The sequence below is a fragment of the Taudactylus pleione genome, unplaced genomic scaffold, assembly GCF_031769625.1.
Source record: "Taudactylus pleione unplaced genomic scaffold, aTauple2 ptg000026l, whole genome shotgun sequence".
NCBI lineage: Eukaryota > Metazoa > Chordata > Amphibia > Anura > Myobatrachidae > Taudactylus > Taudactylus pleione.
This window is the reverse complement of record NW_028284428.1, coordinates 36,632,662-36,648,475: the sequence shown is the minus strand read 5'-3', so window position 1 is coordinate 36,648,475 and position 15,814 is coordinate 36,632,662. Positions and strand designations below refer to the sequence as shown.

The window sequence follows — 15,814 nt, the reverse complement described above, 5'->3', positions numbered from 1 at the left end:
CAGCCTAGCGGGAACGCTAATAATATTTCCAAAGTCCACACAGCAATTCCCAGTCTAATGACTGTTAGAAATGTGCACTCAGGTCGTAGGGATAATTGCGGACTGCAGCTCCCCTTTGTAATGTACCTGGGATTCACAGGGTTGTAGATCTGTATAAAAAGAGCACAAATGGGGTGCGCTATTGTGCATGAATTTTTTTTATTTACTTAAAACATGACATAAAATCATCCAGGTACTTCAAGCGATTACTCGTCAAATAAAAACACACAGAAGTGGCGCTATAAGTCTACACCGTACTGTTGAAAATTTGCAAACCTTATAAAGAACGAGCAAGAGCCGTATAGGTGTTTGACATTAAACAGGACATAAGCTTATGTAGCATAATGTTGCTTTTGGACACTTACTGTGTTCCAAATCTTAGAACTCCAGATACATGCTACAATCTTAATACAAATAAATAATAAATTTGCTATTTGAATAAAATCGATATTAGCTACAATTGTAGCTTGCAATAGGATAACCATAGATCACACAGAAGGTTTATTGTGAATTTAGCCTCATTAGGTCTAATGGTTATATCCGGGTGAATAAGCTTAGTCCACTGATGATGTTATGTTGGCTGGTTTATAGATAGATGTTTTTTGATAAGATGTAATTCTCTGTGATAGTATAAAACTATGTGAAGAAGGAATTCTACAGCTGCATTGAGATAAAATCGATCAATGTCGTAGGATGTAGTCAGCGGTGTAAAATTACATTTGATCACACTCAGCAAAGCAGTGTGGTTGAGCGGTCTCTCTCCCAGCGCTGATGTTAATATTATCAGTGAAACAGTGTAGTGTCCCACTCCGGAAAGCGTGCAGTCGGGTCGTCTCTGTGTTCCAACTCACCCGGAAGCCGACATCAATCTGGCAGCACTTAAGACGTCATTGGAAGTGCACTGACATCACACCCGTTTGGGGGAAAGGTGCTGTCTGGCAGTGTACGTGTTCCGATTCACTGGCAGTTCCTGGTCACAGTCAATCGCCGCAATCCTATAATAATCTGGCAGCACGGAGGAGTGCATCAAGAGGTGCACTTTTCTTGATCCCACTCAGGGGAAATGTGGTGTCAGGCCAACAGTTTAGTATTCCAGTTTCCAATGTTTTCCGGTCTCAATCACTCTCTGGTAATAATAGCAACAATACGTGTAGCAGATGGTGTAGCAGGAGTGCAGGGTACTCTGCCTAACGTGTTTCCCTGTCTATGACAGCTTCCTCAGAGACATTGGGAGATTAGGGTTCGGCACCCCCCCGGGGAAGGTTAGGGTTAGGCGGGATGTAGTTAATTGACCGGTGGACTACATGCCGCTGGTCTATATCCCAACAACTAAAGCCCGAGGGGGGGTTTAAGATAGGCGTCGAAATATCGACGCCTATCGTAATCCCGACTCCTGAATACAGAAGGACGCCGGACCGATCGAGGTAAGTCCAGGCGTCTTAGCACTTAGCCGCAAGGGAGGGGTTCGGTATAGTGACTCCCGGGGGGACTTGTTAGGCAAACCCCGGGGAGGATTAGGGTTAGGTACCCCCCTGGGAGGGTTAGGTTTAGGATGCAGGAAAGGAAGGTTATATTTAGGCAGCCCTTGGTGGGACTTAGGGTTGGGCACCACTAAAGTAGGGTTAGGAAGGGGGGGAGAGGGGAGGGTTAGGGTACTTACCAGCCCTAGTCGGAATCTTGTCCTGTCTGGCTTCTGTAGTCGGAATTTAAACCGCCGTCTAAATAGCGCCGGTATTTCATACCCATTCTGTGTTAAGCTACGGGAAGGGGTAGTTAAGGTTAGGCTCCAACGGTGGAAGGTTAGTATTAGGTACCACCCTGTGTGGGTTAGGTTTAGGGTGCAGGAAGGGGGTGTTAGGTTTAGGCACCACTAAGGGAGGGTTAGGGGGGTGGGGAGGGGCAGGGTTAGGGTACTTACTTCCCCTGTCGGGATCTTCATCCATCGGGATGCCGCTGACGGGATTTCAACCAGCGGCTATTCAGCCGCCAGGATTTCATACCCAACCGTGTTTAATAATAATATCTTTTTGTAAATCATGTCCCATAGTGATATGACTCTGCGTCTAAGGCTGGCATGTTTGCATAAATTTATTGACACATGATTGTTAGGTCGGTTGGTTCTCAGTAAGATAGTAATTCTTGCAGTGAATTACATGTATATCATTGTGAAACCCCTAATGTTTTTTAATCCTTTATGGATCCATATTTAGTGTTTTTGATCGCTGGTATGGAGTTTTAATAAGTTACAGCCTATAATCACTTGAGACCAGTCACGTGGGAGCGGGGATGTTTGTTTACTTATAGGTACATTGATAATATGGAGCGTGCAGGGATTGGCTGCCGACTCTGTTATAGTGAGTTCTGTGCATCCCTCAAGCCAGCCCTCTGACTAAGTTGATTATGAAACACGTTAGGGCGTGGCTTGAGTGACGTTTGCTGATGCTGCCGGGTCCTCCCGTTTCCGGCTTGTGGTTCCACGAGCCGATGCTGCCTGGTCCTCTCCGCTTCCGGCACACCGCGTCTGTTGGCATCTGTCAGTGGTCAGGTGAGAAGATCGTGGTGCAGATGACTGGAGAGGTTGGAGTGTTGCCTATGAGGTGCACATATAACCATGTGGTATTCAGTCTATAGTGCATTTTAGTATGCTACCTGTAAAGTCCTGAAGCACCTGGATGATTTTATGGCAAGCTGTAATAAAACGATTCATGCTCATAAAGATCGTCCCCATTTGTGCTCTTTATATATGTATGTATATATGTGCGTGTATATTATTATATAATATATATATATATATTTATATTTCTGTGTAATTTTGGTCAAAATGATGAGAGCAGATTACTTATCCTTAAAGAGCAAGTGTGTTTTTCTAGTAAGCAAAGCTTGGCATTTGTGCGTAAGGGAGCACCTGAGATGTGCACAGGAAGTGATAATCTCCACTCCTTTTTTGTGGAGTGTGGATAAAAGGAAATGAAGGGTGCTGCCAGATGAAGGAGCCATCTGCCCCTAGGAATCTTGGTTATGCCAAGGTCTTCACTGGGAAGGTGAACTCTCCACATTGGTTTATCAAGTGCATATAGGTTGTGCTATCTTAAAAAAAAAAAAACCCTGAAGAATTACCGTACTACATCGTCTCACACTTTTTGATCATGCCACATGTGGGTAGATGAGGCCATCGGTTATAGTATGAGGTCCCGGGAAAATTAGCAGAATAAAAACTTTTGAAATATTGAATTACAGATGTGTCCTCATACATCTAGCCACCTTGCGCGCTAAACAGCCCTTCTAGTCGCGCCTTGCTGTAGCGTGACTCTGTAGCGCCGATCGTCTTTTCGTACGACTTTTTACTTTCAAATGCGTCTTATTCGCACAGCAATGCGAATACTTAGCACAAACAGCTTCTGCTGATTAAAATGATATGCAGTCTATGAGCAACTGCATCTGCATGCGAAACGGTAAAAAGTCGCACGAAAAGACGCTCAGCGCTACAGAGTCACATGGAGCTCCCGCATTATGTGTAGTGTGACTTGCAGCACACGGAGAATAGATGTATGTGGACACCAGCAGCCCGAAGGAAGAAGATCCTGACAGGGCAGGTAAGTACCTTATCCCTACCCCTCTCCCCCACCTAACCCTCCCTTAGTGGTGCCTAACCCTAACCTCCCCCCGGGGGTGCCTAACCCTTCTCCCTAGAGGTGCCTAATGCTAACCTAACCCTGCTACGCTCCCTAAACCTAACACCGTGCCCCCGCGGCTAATGCTAAGGGCGCCCCGGACTTACCTCGCTCGGGTTGGCGTCCTTCGGGGTTCCTCCGTCGGGATGTATCAAGATAGACATCTGTATTTCGACTACTTCCCATGTGGACATATCTGTAACAATCACCAGACAAAAGGGCCTCAGATACTCTAAAAACTCCCCTAACTGACCATGCCATGTGGGAGAAATTCACCTTTGCATTGCTTTATTCTCCTGAAGATAAGATTTGCCTGGCAGCCAACCATTCAGTGTTCTGATATAAAATGTGTTGGCAGCAGTGCAGTTTAAAGGTCTCCTGTGATTAGCTGTTGCAGAACTAGCTTCTCTCCTAAACAACAGGGCCCACAGTCATCAGGCCCCTACTAGTGTGTTAGTTGTGGTAAAACTAAACTTTTAGTATTTGTGGTCAACTTTTAAAGCTTTTTAATGTTTCAATAAAACTAAAGATCAGCGATTTTCAACCTTTTTCAACTCATGGCACACCGAACATGAAAAAGAACATACGCACACTGTCCCCGTGGATAAAAAAACACACATGTCCATACAAAAAAAAAAATCAAAGACCTTGGCCACACAGAGAAATAAATAAACTCAGTTTTTGCCCTAGTTCCCCACAAAATTTACCTGACTTGATGGTAGCAGAGATAGGAGCTCCCAGTCATCCCTGTCCCTCAGCCACAGATGGCACCGGCACCCAGCAATCAGTGGTGTGTAGCCTCAGTCACGCTCAGTCACTTACTGTAGAGTGTAGAACAGTGAGTGCGGGCGTGCAGGATGACGACATTGCGTGCATGACCTATGATGTCACGCTGCCGCATATCATAGGTCACGGCCTGGGTTGTGTCTATGAGCTACTTGGAAGAACCCAGCGCTGCCCGGGGTCTAAGTTAAACTGGCAGCTGCGCACTGGCAGGCTTCTCCAGCGGCACACATGATGACCGCTCGCTGCACAGCGGTTGAAAACCACTACTATAGATTAAAGGTATCCGCTTTAAATCGCTTACTGTATTTTGATCTTTTTACAGTAAGTGAAGTACCCTAACATTACTGTGCATGTAAAAGTTAATTTAGTATTTTGAAATTGTCAGTTTTCACAGAACAAATTAAAATGCATTACTGTACAGTATAATAATAATTATTTATTTGTGATTACATTTTCCAGACACACGCAGTAAGTTTGAATCGTGGCAGCAGTACTTTCTCACCAGTTCACAAAAGAAAAGTAAGTGACGTTCTTCTCCAGTTGTTTTGGATTCAGAATGAACCAGTTAGAACAGAGGTTTCCAAACACGGTCCTCAAGACATCACAACAGTTCAGGTTTTAGAGATAGCCATGGTTGAGCACAATTAGTACCTCAGTCAATTTGATTTAACAACCTGTGCTCAACCATGGATATCTCCTAAAGGTGCTTACACACACAACGATTTTGTTACCAACGATTTTATGAACAATTTTCTGTCAGATTTTTTAAAGTGTAATGAACGTTTTTTTTTTTTTAACTACAAATGATTTTTGCGTATTCCCTTAATGAAAATCGTTCAGCTGGTCAGTCTGACTGAACTACAAACGTGAACGCGCATGAACGATAATCGTTCATCGTTGTAACTCAGAAAGTGAACGATTTTATCAACGATTGAACAATAAACGATATCGTTATCGATAGTCGTTCATAAAATCGTTGTGTGTGTACGCACTCTAAAACCTGAACTGTTGGGGAGCCTTGAGTTTTGAAGATTTGTTGCCCGATTTTATTATTTCCCAATCTAGCAATCTACGCCCATACATTACAGATCTATTTCAGTGATTTGCAGATCATTTTCAGCAAACACAGATCTTCCAATCTCGAAAGGCCCATCGTTTTACTAGTAACAATCTGATGATCATCTCCATACACTAGCAATTTACAGCCCCAATTGGTCTGTGAAATCCAACATGTTGGACAATCTGATTTAACAGTTCCAATCACTTTTTGGTTGCAATCTGCGATCTGTGAAGCCCATACATTGCAGATTTTTTTTTTATACAATCATCTGCAAATTGCAGAATTGCCACAATCGATTGCTGATGTATGGGGGCCTTTAGATAATAAGAAAATCAGATTTTTGAAATTACTGAAAACGTGAGTTACAAATTTGGTGCAGATATAATTATTTTGTTGCAATGTTGCATTATGTTGGCATGACATAATTTACTGAGAATAATAAAAGGGACTAGTACAAAATATAAGTATAGATGCAATTACTGATTTTTTTCTCTTTGCAAAGATTGACTTTTTTTTTTTTTTTAGCTTTCTCTGTATATAAAATTATTTTTAAAAAAATTATTTTTTTTGAACATCCCCATCCCCGCATTATATAATATGTACACCAATGTCCGCTCTCCCCCCCCATTTGCAGAGTTTGTTTGCTAGCTAGACTTTCAATGTTACTGCATATCTTCAACTGCTCAGTATTAATAAGCTTGGCTGACCAGACTGGGATGCCAGCCCTATTTCTGATATAGTCCTGCAGCTCCTCCTCCCTCTGTCTCCTGAATTCAGCACTTATTTTGCCATTTAGACTGATGGAGTTCCATTTACATATTTGTCAACCCAATTATTTTATACAATGTTCTATACAGTAGTCTAATTCTACTATTTACACTTTTTTGTACACTTTTTTTTAACCCAGTCTTCTGAGCTGAAGTAATTGTAATGGGTTAAAGGTGTCACTAACATCTGGTGATCAATTTAACCTAGGTTATTGTACAATTAGAGTAAACAACTGGTTATTGCCACAGGGCAATGTCAGACATACTCTATAAAGAAACATGATTTTCTGGCCTGGAAACTGCCGTGGTATAAGTGAACATATAATCATTGCGTATTTAAAGTGAATGGGGAACACTCTCCTGTCACACTACAGCAATTTGGCGATCAAAAAAACTCCATGCAGTGCTTTAACTTTGGTGTGACAGGGGAACAGCATTCCTTTAGTTTCATGATATACTGACTGATCACATTGTTACTTTACCTTCTGACACTGTCCAAAGGAGCTAAGTTGACTGCTGTTACCACTTACCATAAATTGTTTGGACTGTAAAGTCGCGTATCCACTAGATGAGAAAAATTAGCGATTGGACGATTACAACATCATAATCGTTTAATCGCTCATTAATCGTGCAGTTAAATGTCTGGAATGACCAGCAATGCGCGCCTCCGCTGGTCATTGTCGGCATCTGTCATCGCCTAAACATGCAGGCCAACCTGACGAGATAGACAGGTTGTGCATGTTTGGGGATGAGGGAGGGTGCCTGCACTGAACGACATATCGTTCAGTGTGGGAACATTAGCCACTGCACAGGATGATGAAAGATTGAACGATTATAATGTTGTAACCGTACAGTCATTTCACTCTCGTGTAGTGGAAACGTACTTTAAGATATTCGATCAACACAAAATACAGCTATGAAGTTGTAACTTGTTTTGAGGTTTCTGCAGTGTTCCACCTCACCACACACACAACCACCCACCCACCAGTAGTGTGGATCTTCAAATGCAGTTCCCTTTTTTTAGTTCATATTTTATTTTTCAGAGACAACAACATCTGAAACGGTTTGTCAAATAATATATAAGTGGTCATTTCTGCTAAATTTCATCTGCTCTTTGGTGCATAAAGCTTTATTTGTTTGTCACACAGTTTGTGAATGTAGAATTACTGTACAAACTTTTATTACTAATCTATATACAGCTAACAATTTGTGCACCACTGTAAGTATATAGCGTAGCAATCTAGAGATGTCTCTTACATTTATATTTTCCACCTTATGTTTCTTTTTTTCGTTGTTTTCATTAACTTTTGTATGTTTTGTGTCATTTTACCATTGTTTATACATTTTCTGTCTTTTTTTTGCTATTCTATTTCATTTCATCTGTTCTTATGCTTTCCATTTCTTTCTTCATTATTTTGCCTTTCGTGTGGAATAGAAGAACATTAAAAATGTGGAACTTAAAGGTTATGGTAAGGTTGAGATGACGCAAATGAAGAAAAGCAGCAGATCTCAACTGTCGTTTCAGAACAAGTCGTTCAGTTCCGACACTGATGAATCTGGAATCAACAGTGTAGATGCACAAGCAGAGACTATTAAAAAATACATGCAAGCTAAATTTCGAAATGCATCTGAGGCTGGCAAATCCAAATTTGTTGCCAGTCAAGAGCAGTTAAATGTAATGGAAGGAGATAGTCCAAGCAGGGAAGTTAACGTCAATGTTTCTAAAACCCATAGGAAAAGACATGAAAGGCAAATATTAAAGGATGTAGCAAAGGTTAAGTCTGGTGCCATCTCCCTAGAAACAAGCGAGTCAGACGGCACAACAACCTTTCAAACCAATAAACATCATAGCAAGCAACCCCAGTTTATCTGTGTCAAAAGCCAAGAAAGTATTAAAAGGCTAAAAAAGGTCAGTGATAAAGATGAGAACAGTGTTCTAAGTAAGGCTGACAAGAGATCATTCTCTTCCCACAGATCCAATTCAGATAATGTTCCAGGACAGAGAGTTAGAAAAGATGGTAGTTTAATAAAAAACATTACAAACAAACAAAATGTGTTAAATGATGGCCAAGTTTGTATGAATGAATTACAGAGGAGTGGATTAAAGACTAAAGGTGACAGGGTAGTGTGTTTTAAGACACAGAAAGATAGTTCTGGTAGCAGGGACACTTCAGAAAAACATGCAAAACCTAAATATAATAAGAGGCAAACAGAAAGCAAACTTCTTATAGTTAAGCAAAAAGAATGTGTAGAAGACCGTAGTTTGCAAGATAATAACATTGGCGAGAGAGAATGGGACAGTGATGCCATAGATGGCAATCAGGAGGAAGATGAAGGAAAGGGTCAGATTGGAGAAGAGAAAGATATAGTATATAAAAAAGAAGACGATAAAGGAAATGAAGAGGAGGAGGGAGATGAAGAGGGCAATGAAGATGTTGGAGAGGAGGATGAGGGAGAAAAAGGGGAAGATGATTTAAAAGAAGATGAAGAAGAGGGTGAGGAAGGAGGTGAAGAAGCTGAGGAAGTGGAAAGCAAAGAAGGAGAGGAGGATGAAGGAATTGAAGAAGGGGAGGAGCAGCAAAGTGAAGAGAATGAGGGAGGGGAAGAAGAAGAGGGAGATGAGCATAAAGTAGAAGGGAAGGAAGATGAAGAAGGAGAGGAAGAAGAAATTGAAGATGAGGAAGAAGGGGAGGAAGATGAGGTAGACAAGGAAGAAGAAGGGGAGGTGGAGGAAGATGAAGAAGGGGAGGAGGAGGAAGAAGGAGAGAAGGAAGAAGGGGAGGTGGCAGAAGAAGAGGAGGCGGAAGATGGGGAGGAGGAGGCGGAAGATGGGGAGGAGGAGGCGGAAGAAGATGGGGAGGAGGCGGAAGAAGATGGGGAGGAGGAGGAAGAAGGGGGGGAGGAGGAGGAAGAAGGGGGGGAGGAGGAGGAAGAAGGGGAGGAGGAGGAGGAAGAAGGGGAGGAGGAGGAGGAAGAAGGGGAGGAGGAGGAAGAAGGGGAGGAGGAAGAAGAAGATGGGGAGGAAGAAGGGGAGGAGGAAAAAGAGGAGGAGGAGGTGGAGGAAGACATTGAAGAAATTGATAAAGACAAGGAAGCAGGGGGGAAAGAAAGAAAACAGAAAAATGAAAAGCGTAAGGACAATGGAAACCCATTTAAATCAAAGAAAACTACAAAAGAAACTGACAAGCTGAAAAAGAATGTCCAAAATATTAAGAAATGTGAGCTTACAAATATAAATACAACATCATTTGAAAACACAGGAAAGTTAAAGAATCTGAAAACTTCAGCTCAGTTTTGGGACAATATTTTACCGCAGTATTTGACACTAAAGTAACCAAGAAGTTAAGTAATATTTCTAGATTTTAGGGGGTATATTTACTAAAGTGAGAGTTTCTAGAAGTGGAGATGTTGCCCATAGCAACCAATCAGCTTCTACTTTACATTTAACTAGCACCTTCTAGAATATAATAGCTAGAATCTGACTGGTTGTTATGGGGAACATCTCCACTTCTAAAAACTCTCACTTTAATAAATGTATGTCTGGTGCATGTTCAGTTGCAAAAAGAGTACATTGTGTATCAGCACTAAGAGGGTTAAATATGCTAACTTAATGGTCTATTTGCAGAAATATTGATCAAAATCCAAATTATTATTTTTTTTTAATGTACAGGTTAATTTGCTAATCACCTTATCAATTAAAGGCAAATCCACCTATAAAACATTTTGTTTTTCAAACTTCTCAAAGAAATCATTAAACTTTGCAATATCATTGCAGTCTCCTGTTCTCAGTGTTAATCTATGAAGAGTGATTTAGTAAATCATTGTGGAAATCCCTAAAATTATTTTCACGGTCTCCAGATATTAGATATTGCTTCAAAACAAGCAAGCTAGAAAAAAGTAACCTTTTATGCACTTACAGAGCTTGTTCCATTCATTTGAATTGTGCATTAATCAATCACCAAATTATTAATCATCAACAAGTCCCACTCGGGTCACTGAGATGAATGAAAAAAGCTCTGTCAATAAATGAACATGAAACATTCACCCCCCTTCCCAAGCTCTCAGCTTTCCCCAGCTCTAGACAGTGTGGGCTAGTTTACTATATAACAGGGAAACTGTGTAGGGTGGCCTTGCCATAATGTACACTATCCTCACTCTTATCAGCACAAGACTTGAGTCTCAATGGGGTGGAGAGCTGTGCCCTCCTCCTCCCAGTGACTACTAGCGCAGGCAGGGGCGTAACTAGGTATTTGAAGACCCAAAGCAAGTTTATAAGGGCCCCTATCTACTACCCAATAGTGAAAATGTATATAACACATGTACAGTGCATCCGGAAAGTATTCACAGCGCTTCACTTTTTCCACATTTTGTTAAGTTACAGCCTTATTCCAAAATGGAATAAATTCATTTTTGTCCTCAAAATTCTACACACAATATCCCATAATGACAATGTGTAAAGTTTTTTTTTGAGGTTTTTGCAAATTTAATATAAAAAAAACGGAGAAATCACATATACATAAGTATTCACGGCCTTTGCCATGAAGCTCAAAATTGAGCTCAGGTGCATCCTGTTTCCACTGATCATCCTCGAGATGTTCCTACAGCTTAATTGGAGTCTACCTGTGGTAAATTCAGTTGTTTGGACATGATTTTGAAAGGCATACACCTGTCTATATAAGGTCCCACACTTGACAGTGCATGTCAGAGCACAAACCAAGCATGAAGTCCAAGGAATTGTCTGTAGACCTCCGGGACAGGATTGTCTAGAGGCACGAATCTGGGGAAGGGTACAGAAAAATATCTGCTGCTTTGAAGGTCCCAATGAGTACAGTGGCCTCCATCATCCGTAAATGGAAGAAGTTTGGAACCAATAGGACTCTTCCTAGAGTTGGCTGGCTGTCTAAAATGAGCGATCATGGGAGAAGGGCCCTAGTCAGGGAGCTGACCAAGAACCCGATGGTCACTCTGTCAGAGCTACAGCATTCCTCTATAGAGAGAGGAGAACCTTCCAGAAGGACAACCATCTCTGCAGCAGTCCACCAATGATGCCTGTATGGTAGAGTGGCCAAACAGAAGCCACTCCTTAGTAAAAAAGCACCTGGCAGCCCGCCTGGAGTTTGCCAAAATGCACCTGAAGGACTCTCAGACCATGAGAAACAAAATTCTCTGATCTGATGAGACAAATATTAAACTCTTTGGCATCAATGCCAGGTGATATGTTTGGAGGAAACTAGGCATCGCTCATCACCAGGTCAATACCATCCCTACAGTGAAGCATGATGGTGGCAGCATCATGCTGTAGGGATGTTTTTCAGCGGCAGGAACTGGGAGACTAATCGGGATAGAGCAAAAGATGAATGCAGCAATGTACAGAAACATCCTGGATGAAAACCTGCTCCAGAGTGCTCTTGAACAGAAAAAACTGCTCCAGCGCTGTATGCACTTTAAATAAACACTATGAGGGGTATTCAATATGAAACGTTAACTTCACTGTCGAAGTTAACGTTTCATATCGGAGTTTTTACCTGCGTTAAAGTATCGGGCGCGCGCCCGCTTATCCCCGTATTCAGTATAAAGTTAACGAAAACGGGAGACTCCGAAGTTGGATTTGCTCAAAGTTACAAATTTTTCCTTAAAAAAATTATAGGACCCCCCTAAAGTTGTAAAAACATGGGGGATCACTATTGGTACCCCCGTTTTAGCCTTTAATTGAAAGTCGGGGATTTAAATAGCCGCAGCAGGTGTTTTTTTCCGACATTGAAGAAGTGATGCAGAAGAGCACTTAGGTTATTTTTTTCGTTTTTGTAAGTGGTCCCATCAAATTTGGGGTACATGAAAATGGGTACTAGCATATTTTTAAGTCCCTAAAGTAAGTTTTTAAAATTCTGCAATTGTGCACCTGCCGCTATAAATCTATTCTAGAAAACACCTGCCGCATACTTGCAGAATAGCCCTGAACCTATTTCCCTATTGTTAAACAGTTTTTTCCCTTTTTTTTTTTTTTTTTTTTTCACCCCAATTTTTAAATTAATTTTTTGGGGTGTCCCTATTTATTTATTAACTTTTTTTGACACAGTTCTTTTTTAAATGTCATTCCCAGGGGTGCAGGCTATTTTTTTAAGCCTGCACCCCTAAACCCCAATTCTGCACTTTTTTGCGACACCTATTCACTGGTGAAAAGTTATCACCGTTTTTTATCAAAGACTTTTCAAAACTGCGATAAGTCTTTGAAATTGAATACGGTGTAAAATCAAAAACCTGCGATAATGACGTCATAAGTGCGATATTAACGCAAAAACGATGTTATCGCTCCCATATTGAATACCCCTGTATGGGTTGCTTATTAATTAGATCACAGCTGCAGAATTCCTCTGTGAGTTTGTGCTACTACACAGAAATACAAATGACCTATACTGAACAATACATATGGATTCTGCTCTTCTACATAAATATGGATTGCAATATGGCAGAGAATGAAAAGGTCAAAAACTCGATCTTAAACAATGTACATTTAATAACAAATAGAATTAAACTAGAAAAAAATATATATAAAAAAATTTAAAATATTTCAATAAAATACACACATAAAATTACAATGAATATAAACATGCAATATCAGACATCCATACTTATAAATAAGCACTTATAGTAGCCTTATCTCAAGCACCTGCTGCAAATGTCACAACTGTATAACTTTGTGTGGATAATAATGACTGAGGCTCATTGAATTGTCTCTGTGTGAAAGTAGATAGTCAGCTTTTGGAACCTTAGTTTAGGGAAAAAAATTTCACTTGCAGCTGAAAATCCTGCTAAGGATTTATCTATCCTGTTTCCAGGGTAGTATCAGAAATGTCACTCTGTGTGGTGAGTCAGCCGCTGTTATTGTCTCCTGTATGGGTAAGTAATATACCTGTATAGGTAAGTAAATGAGATCCGGATCAAGTAGCCAATATATAAGCCAGTTAGACAGCAAGCGGTGCAGGAGACTCTTTGAAAAAGCCTCCATGGTGGCGAAACGTGTCGGAGAATATAACCCATATATACTGACATCCTGAAGGACTGACCTGCTGAATTAAGTATTTGTCATGCTGTTTTGGATTTCCATTGTGTCAGCTGCTAAATGTTTACATTCATTGTAATTTTATGTGTGTATTTTACTGAAATATTTTTAATTTATATATATATATATAATTTTTTTAATTTTTTTTTTTTTCTAGTTTAATTCTATTTGTTATTAAATGTACATTGTTTAAGATCGAGTTTTTGACCTTTTCATTCTCTGCCATATTGCAATCCATATTTATGTAGAAGCGCAGAATCCATGTATTGTCCAGAGTGCTCTTGACCTCAGACTGGAGCAACGGTTCATCTTTCAGCAAGACAACGACCCTAAGCACACAACCAAGATATCAAAAGAGTAGCTTCAGGACAACTCTGTGAATGCCCTTGAGTGGCCCAGACTTGAATCCGTTTGTACATAGCACTGAAATAGCACTAGTATGTGTGCTTAATGATCTTCTGATGGCAAGAGACAGAGGTGATTGTTCAATCTTAATCCTTCTGGATCTCTCAGCAGTATTTGATACTGTGGACCACGGGATTCTAATTGAGCGCCTGAAAAATGTCTGTGGACTGGATGGCACAGTCCTTAGCTGGTTCAAATAATTTCTGACCGGCAGGTCACAAAGAGTTTCTTCTAGAGTAAACTCTTCATCACCAGTGCCACTTTCATGCGGTATCCCACAGGGTTCTATACCATCTCCCATGCTTTTTGCAGTATACATGCTACCATTGGGTGAAATAATCAGTCGTCATGGCCTGGTCTACCACTGCTATCCTTTGCTCCAGGTACAAAGGACCCCATAACAACCCTAAATGGCTGCCTAGCTGAGCTTCAGGAGTGGATGAGTGCCAGTTGGCTGCGACTGAACCCTGATAAAACAGAGGTTCTTATGATAGGTCACAAGTCAGGGCTACAGCATAGCCAACCAACAGGACTTGCGCTTGGGGGATCACAATTACAAAACACTGAACATGTGCGGAATCTTGGTGTTGTCCTGGATAGTGGCCTGACGCTTAAACATCAGGTATCAGCCACAATCAAATCCTCATTCTTTCATCTGAGGAACATTGCCAGAATCAAGCACTTAGGCCCTCATTCAGACCCGGTCGCAAGTGCTGAGCGCTCGCAACCGGGTCGATGTTTAGGGCCTGCGCACGCGCAGCGGCCGCACTGCGCGTGCGCAAGCCCTGGGGTGAGAGAGAGAAATTCTCTCGCTCCGGAGCTTACTACAAAAGGGCCGGCTGACGATGTTGATTGACAACTAGGCCCGTTTTGTAGGCATGGCGGGGGGTGGTTTCACAAAGGGAGGCGTTCCATAAGGAATGCCTGCCGTTTTGTAGGCGGCCGCACTGACATCAGCAGTGATGTCAGTGTGGAGCTTCCTGCTCGATCAGAGCAGGAAGCTCCCTGGGGCTTGCGGTTGCCGAGACCCAACCTTAGGGTCTCGTCGTAAGCCCCGATGGTCTTGACCATCAACCTGGTTGGTCGCTAAAGCTGTGGGTAGTAACCCACAGCTTAGCTAGCGACCAGGAGGCCACACTTAAAAACCCAAGCGGCCGCCCTCATTCAGAACGAGCGCTCGCCTCTTGCGAGCGCCTCTGAATGAGGGCCTTAATTCCCTCGGAAGATCTTTCTAAAGTCATACATGCATTTATATCATCACGCCTACACTACTGCAACGCCCTCTACCTTGGACTCCCAGCAAAAGAATTGCACTGCTTGCAGCTGGTACAAAACGCAGCTGCAGGGCTATTAACCAACCAGCCCCGTTCCAGCCACATAACACAAACTCTCTACTCCCTTCACTGGCTGCCTGTCAGATGGCGAATTGTTTTCAAGATTGGCTTACTGACTTTCAAAGCCCTACATGACCATGGCCCAAGATACCTAAAGCAACTTCTGATTCCTTACCGTCCCACTCGATTACTGCGATCTGTTGACGAAGGACTATTAACAGCACCTAGAATCTCCTGGAATTTGTCTGGGAGTCGAGCTTTCAGTTTTGGGGCTCCAACCTTATGGAACTCACTTCCCCGCACAGTTCGAGAGGCCTCCACTCTAGAATCCTTCAAAAATAGACTCAAGACTTACCTCTTCACCCAAGCATTTCACTAATGTCCCTTGTTTAAGCTTATTTTGTACTGTAAAGGCAAATGTAAAGCACTTTGAGTCCTTTAGGAGAAAAGCGCTATATAAATAAAATTGTTATTATTATTATCTCTGGAGAGATCTGAAAATGGCTGTGCACTAACACTTCCCATCCAACCTGATGGAGCTTGAGAGGTGATGCAAAGAGGAATGGGTGAAACTGCCCAAAGATAGGTGTGTCAAGCTTGTGGCACCATATTCAAAAAGACTTGAGGCTGTAATTGCTGCCAAAGGTGCATCAACAAAGTATTGAGCAAAGGTTGTGAATACTTATGTACGT

At 41.7% G+C, this 15,814-nt stretch overlaps 1 protein-coding gene across 2 annotated transcripts in view; it reads left to right on the top strand.

Moving 5' to 3' along the window:
- RPGR (retinitis pigmentosa GTPase regulator) overlaps window positions 1-15,814 on the top strand; it is a 131,952-nt gene that overhangs the window by 94,506 nt on the left and 21,632 nt on the right. The window contains exons 13-14 of one of the 2 annotated variants that reach the window (XM_088451689.1): window positions 4,956-5,015; window positions 7,759-9,707. In XM_088451689.1, coding sequence (XP_088307815.1) covers window positions 4,956-5,015; window positions 7,759-9,657 — 1,959 coding nt within the window. In that variant the 3' untranslated portion in view covers window positions 9,658-9,707. Of the gene's footprint in view, window positions 1-4,955; window positions 5,016-7,758; window positions 9,708-15,814 lie in introns of those variants that run through there. The other variant, XM_088451688.1, reaches the window with a different exon arrangement.